Here is a 6,871-nt window from a genome sequence, read left to right as displayed (position 1 = left end):
TTAACAATTTGACCCTGACAAAATACAGGAAACTGGAAAGCTGAAACCTACATTGTTCACTCAGTGAGTAACCTCTGCAGCTTTTCTTTTTCTCTCTCTCATCTTTTCAGCGCCACGTTTACGTTTCGTAGTTTGTTTAGACCCTGGCTTAGACTGCTCCATCTTTACAGCAATGCGGACCTATTTTTTCACGTTTCAGTAGTGTGAACCGTGTGGCGGAGGGATCACATGATGAGTTAGACCCTCAGCAGTGTCAGTGTGCAACTGGCGTCTCTCTCTCTTGTCACTCGTGGGATACAAACAGGGAGATATCATTAATGTGGCATTAGTATGGACGAGGCTACTCGTGTCTACTTGTATTAATAAGTGACACAGCTGCTGTATGTTTTCGTAGTCTGGTCTAACTCATTCATGTGTTTACAGGATCAGTTTGCGGCCCGGTCCAACTCGTTAATGTGTTTACAGGCTCAGTCCGCGGCCGCGCTGAGCAGGTTAGTGTGACTGGAGCGGGGGAGGTAATAACACCGTTAAACAGCAGCGTGACTACGGGCCGGGGCCGCAGTGCGCGGCAATGGCTCCTGGGCCGAGTTAAACCACCGGCGGCCCACTAACCCATCGGCCCACCGGGGAAATCCCCGGTAGTAATGTATGCCAGTCCGCCCCTGCAGTCAACTAAAACCAGTTAGGATGGAATGATAAAAGAGAGCACAGTTATTTACTGGCAAGGGTAAAACAAACTGACTAGCAGACATTTGGAACCTCCACGTATTAGAAACAAAGCAGTAGTGATATTTCTCGGGTCTTTCCGAGGATATTCACAAAAATATTTAACAATTGTTGACAAAAAAGTAAATTGGCAAAATAAATGGACAGTCCTCATTGTGAATTCAAGAGAAAAAAATGCTGACAACGCAAAATTATAGGTGTACGCTGTACACTGACATGAAAATACATTCATGCGCATGCGCAGTAGCTCTAGGTAGGACATTCGATGGGTAGCACAGATTTTGATAACACCGGAGTGGATCTGATACATGTCCAGGGCCAGAGTGGGTGTGATAAATGTCCCGGCCCAAACTACTGAGATTAACATGGGCCAGCCCAAAATGATTTGATGTCTCGGCAAATTAGCAGTTTTAGTTATTGTCTAACTGCGTTACTATGACGACACGGCATATGACGTCACAACGCAGGAGACCTATAAAAGTCGCCACAGCCGCGTTTAAACCACAGATCGTCACTGAAGTTGAAGTAGCTACTACAGCGTTTCAGCGTTATATTGTGCGAGTAAAAGAGTGACTATTCCAAGTGATCGTGTTTAGACAAATGATGAGGGTAAGTTCATGTTCCTTTGAGCTTTTTCCATAATCTCACTTTAGTCCGAGTAAGTTCGAGAGAGCCTAGCTTCTCAGTCGAGCATTTTCAAGTACGTTAGCCTAAATTCCAGCACTTTCAAACCTGGAACACAATGCAACATTAAAATTCATCAGGTAAATGTTCCCCTGTTTTTGAGGGGTGTTTCTTTATACTACAACATGTCGTTTCGGATACACGGCTGAACGGTTCATGTTTCAGTTTAGTTTACGGCCTCACGGACCAGGAGAGTGTTGTAGAAAATTTATAAATGTTGGGTTTATAAAATATAAATTATTATAAAATATAAATTACATTACAAATACAGTGATGCCTCCTTTATCGCATTCTGGAGATTCCAGAACTACCCGCAATAACCGAAAATAGAAACGGTATAATTATTTAAGTTTTTATACACTATATTAAGGCTTTATAAACCCTCCCCACGCCTTTACATAAACCTTTCCCGTTCACTTAATAACCATTACCACACTGTTCTGTGCATGTGTGTGATGGTGGTTCTCGTTTCCGAGAGTAAATATGCACTATTTACTATCATTCGTACTGTTTTATTATTTATAACATTCCTTGTTAATTGTTAGAATTAATACTTATAATATATTTTTATACATTTTGGGATTTTGTCATGTAAAAAAATCATAAAATATATATTTTTTCCGCCGATTGAATTCCGCAGACAACCGGCGAAAAAGTGATGACCCGCGAATTATTTTTCCCATTAATATCTTATGAAAACCCGTGAAAGAGTGAATTCACAAAAGCTGAAGCACGAACTGGCGCAGGATCACTGTAACATAATACAAAAAATAAGTATGAACTAACCTACAACTGAGTGCAAAATAAATATTAATTTAAGAGCAACATTAAGATAAAAACTGTACATTCAGATGAAAATATCAACTTAAATGTGCAATCAAAAAGAAAATGTGAGTGGCAGCGCAAACGTGAATCACGTCCTTAGCAACAGTTCTCTGGGTGACAGTACGTTCAGTGAACGAATCAGAGAAAGAACGAGAGCCAGATTAACATTAATTATCCGGTTACATCCCAGTTACTTCATTTTACGGCCTCTTATCACATTTAAGATGTGTAACCAATTAATATTGGTTATTAACCATCTGAGGTCATTATTAAGATCGATTAATATTATCTCCTTGAGAGTCCAGCGGGGTTGAAAAAAAAATCTAAATTATAAAATGTTCGTATTCCCCCTATCGTGTCTGCGCGGATGTCCGCAGCCTGTATTATCTTCACAGGAAAGGGTAGCATTCTACAACGTGTTTAACGCATAATGTAGCCTACTTTAACATGATGACGTCAATTATTTCTTCACGCTATGTTTACCCATGTCAGTAAGTTTATATATAGGCCTGCATGAGAAAATCAATAGTTTTCTATGGGACACTCGTAAAGCGTCACCAGTTTCCTCCCTTTTTAGCGCGTACACAACAATTCTAATAACGTCACCTTGTGGAGGATTTTGAGAAATGCAAAATCGGTAATCATGAAACTCATTTTTTCTTCATTTTCTCTACTACAGTCTAAGAAAGCTGGGCCAGCAGAAGAGCTTCCTGCAGAGGGCTGTGATGTGTCGGCCCCCGGCGTGGAAAGCAAGCCGGCAAAGAAAGACCATAGCAGATGGTTTTCAGGTGAGATTTAGCGTGATGACATGTTACCAAAACGTGATGCATTATACGGTTATTTATTCATAACAGTATAATTTTCCATAATTTATGTTTTTAGTGACATTTGTTTATGGGCATCATTAGTGTTTGCCTCATAGATGCTTAAAGTAAATGTTTCTTTCACCACAGCTGTTTGCTGTGCAGGAGTGGAGGAGGCAGTGATGGAGGATCTCAACACTCCTCCATGTGTCAAAAGTGATGGAGTCGTATCAACCTCTGGGACTAATGCAGCTGTTCTAACTGAAGAGTAAGTACTCACTCTCCACACATCACATACTCAATCTTTACATACATGTGCTGGAAGATTAAACTAGGTGACAATGTAACACTTTCTTTTCAGACTTTGGCAAGAGCTGAGGAATACACTGCCAAGCGATGTGAGTACGAATCTCTATCTCTCTGTCTTCCTCTCTGCCTGTGTGTCTGTCTGTCAGTATGTCTGTCTGCAAGATGAGCCTTTGGCCATGTCTGGTCAGACCTTCATAACAGTACATGTTCTTTGCATTGGCATTTTACTTCTTAAAGAAATAATCAGCTTAAGGTTAAAAAAAGTAATAATTAAAAATCATTAAGCTTTTGGATACTGATGAACGTTTTACACTTGGCTTTAACCTAACTAGATGAAAATGGAGGATTTGATTGCAGTGCTGCAAAAAATCTCAGCATGGGTCAAAGTAGCAGTGAAGGAGGTGGTTGCTCCAGGTTTTGAGTCAGGCCTGTTAGGGGTGAGGTCCTCAGGAGGAACCTGTATCTCCAGCAGCCCTCATGAGGTGGAGCATGGAGAGACACATGATTCTCCCTCTCAGATCAACTGCGGACCGACGAGCAGGCGTAGTCGTGCCCCTCGTCCTTTAATGTATGCTACCTTGTGCATGTAAGTTAATACTCAGCCTGAAGGTTGGTGGTGAGTATTCATTTGGAGTATTGATATGCTGAGTTATTTACTCAGTTAAACTCGGTCCACGGGCACTGAGTTTAACAGTTTTGGCTTAATTTCTAATGTCATCAAGCCTGTGATTCCTTTATGTATTTTATAGTTTATTGGGAAACTTTCCTACTTTCAGCAGGTATGATGAGTACTCAAGAAGCAGCACATCATCTTTTTCAAAGCCTCTCAGGGTCGTCTTTGGCATCTCAGAGGACAGGATCTTCAGCCATATCTATGGAGAGGTCATGAGGGCCATTATGAATATGTTGCCACCTGAGATAAAGCATCTCGATATGAAAGAGACCAGCCGCGTCATGTCCGCTATTGTGGATGACTCCCTAAAGCAGGTGAAGGACTAAAATGTTTTAGTTCATTTATTCTATTATTTTTATTATTATTCATGTTTTCCTCCATAGTTGATGTGTTTATATATCTATTAGCAATATATGCAGTGTAAGACCAAGGCCAGTGATCAGTGACTACAATCTTGTTTTCTACTCTTGCACATGTTGTTACTCTAGATTAACTCATGTCTTCTGGACATTTATTGCAATACTGACCTCCATGAAGGTGTTACACTGCCTGTAAGCTACTTTGAGGACATCGCCCAAAATCTGATGCTTGCAGTTAAGACCAGGATGCTGGGATTTTTGGAATCCTGCACAATCACGAGTTGGTCAGCATCAGTACTGCTAAACTCCATCACCACCACAAAGAGCATTATTGAATGCCTATTGTCATTGATTCCATTCTGTAAAGAGGAAATTGCTGGACAGCTAATTGGAAAGGATTTGTTTACATTTGTGAAGAAAAGGCTGGAGGTTTTGTGCATGAGGCAGATATTAACACCATCTGTCATGCATTTACAAGCCCTCAGTGACTTCATAATTTTAGACAGTTTTGAAGCAATTGGTGAAAAAGTTATCAGCAGTGGTGCCCTTGAGCAAAATGAGGAGTCTGAGTGTTCCTGGAAAGCACTGGACAGCATGCTCTCCATAGACTCCCTCAGGCAGTCCTCTCAGAAGCTCATCCCTATAGTGAGGAACTTGATGCTGGAAAGGATTGCGGCTCTGGACCGAGTAAAAGCACAAATGAGCTGCAAGGGGACTCGGTCAGTGTTGTCAGATACCTACCTTTCCAAGGAGGCACTCCAGTCAGGCATCGTGAGGAGCTTTGTGAACACAGCTACCGAAAAACTACTCCAACAAAGCCTTGGTCTGACGTCCTGCACCAAGCCTGACACTATATTTGGGCGCTACTGTTATGAAAGCATATCTGTGACGGAGGCTGACTTAGAAGTGGAGCAGTCACGACAGCGATGCTGCTCTGAGCTGTCAGCTGTGATTGCCCACACTGTGATCAGTGACCTCGCTGGCATCACCACCTCTAAGTCAGAACAGGACCGTACAGGCTCTGCTCCGCAGAGTGCTGCCCAGACGGTGGACGTGGGGCTGGAGAAGAAATCTTCTCGGTGGTTCAGGTGTCCAAGATTTCTGAAGCTGAGATTCAAGGTATCTGTTTTTAAAGTGTATTTATTCCCAGTCACACCATTAGCTTTAGACTCTGCTCTTCTGAATGATTTGCAACCATACATTTATGCTACCGTCAGAATCATATTTTGAATGATTTTTATCAAATTGTCTTCTCTTTTTAAAGAAACAGACAAACAAAGTGCGTGTTCACATGGAGGACCAGGTGGTGGACAAACATATTCCAGATGGTACGTGTTTTAGTATTTCTTTGGTGAAGTTTAATTCATGAGAGTATTATGCATAAAGAAGTGAGGGGTCCGTGGTATAGTAGTCTTCCATGGTTTAGTTGTCTTTCATGCTGCACAACTAATAGGGCATGAACAACAATAATGACAACAGCATGGAAGACTACACACAGCATCCCTCTCACACCCTCTATTTGCTTTGACCATTTCTTTGGCACATCTTTCCTCTTTAGCACCATCCACCTCTGACAAGACCATCCCTAAGCTCAGGAGAAAGTCGATGCGTACCAGACTGGCAACAGCTTTCTCCAGGATCTGCAGAAAATGAGGGAAAACATCTACTTATGTGATATTGCTGGAAGTAGAAAATGTGTTATTCAATTAAAATGGAAAAAAAAAGAAAAACAGACTGCTTGATTGTGACACCTGCATGGCTACACATGACATTAAAGAGTTAGACTTCTTATTATGGTACAATTCCCATTTTTATTGTACAGAAACTAAAAAGTGAACCCTTTGATAAGCTTCTACAAAACAAGACTCTCAGTAGAAGGCAATATGCATGACTATTGTTGGCAGATTGGACGGATGATTTCAAGCCCATCAATTGTTAAAAAGTCTAAATTCAGTAATAACAGTACTGCACAGCAGCATCCCCACCCCCAAATAGCAAAATAACTACCAATAATATTCTAGTTGGACCCCATCATCTCATAGAGAGAAATAGGGACTATCGTATCTAAATAAATAAATATAATAATAATAATGAAACTAATTTGTATAATAGTTTGTTAAGCAAGGTCTATGGTAATTTACAAAAAAAGGATATGAAATGATAATAAAGCCTATATGTACCTGAGATCAATCACATCAGGAAGGTATTTGCCTGTAACGCTGGCGAGGGAGGCAGGACTCCGAGACGAGCATACATTTCAATGGCTTTTATTTAGCCAAGAAGCTGCACAGTTAGCGCCTCTGCTGATGTCTCCCGTCAAAAGGAAACCTCTGTGAACTGAATGAAAAAATATTATATACTTAAAAATCTCTTGAATTTATCAAGATAGTAAATTGAACATGTACCTTCAACACTAAAACTCCACAGTGTCGAGGCGTCGTTCCCACGCGTTAATTATCTCGTTCCCAAAAAATGTAAAATTGGACACGAAT

At 40.9% G+C, this 6,871-nt stretch overlaps 1 protein-coding gene across 1 annotated transcript; it reads left to right on the top strand.

The window, feature by feature from the left end:
- Positions 1 to 1,217: 1,217 nt before the first annotated feature.
- LOC143487030 (uncharacterized) lies at positions 1,218 to 6,032 on the top strand. The gene is made up of 9 exons (XM_076986334.1): positions 1,218 to 1,335; positions 2,915 to 3,023; positions 3,189 to 3,306; positions 3,400 to 3,436; positions 3,680 to 3,933; positions 4,124 to 4,334; positions 4,509 to 5,498; positions 5,644 to 5,707; positions 5,938 to 6,032. Exons 1-9 carry the CDS (start codon positions 1,327 to 1,329, stop codon positions 6,030 to 6,032), a joined length of 1,887 nt encoding a protein of 628 aa, XP_076842449.1. The 5' UTR covers positions 1,218 to 1,326.
- Positions 6,033 to 6,871: the final 839 nt, after the last annotated feature.

The sequence above is a fragment of the Brachyhypopomus gauderio genome, unplaced genomic scaffold (genome assembly GCF_052324685.1).
Source record: "Brachyhypopomus gauderio isolate BG-103 unplaced genomic scaffold, BGAUD_0.2 sc46, whole genome shotgun sequence".
NCBI classification, from domain to species: Eukaryota; Metazoa; Chordata; class Actinopteri; order Gymnotiformes; family Hypopomidae; genus Brachyhypopomus; species Brachyhypopomus gauderio.
This window is presented reverse-complemented; position numbering and strand designations above follow the sequence as displayed.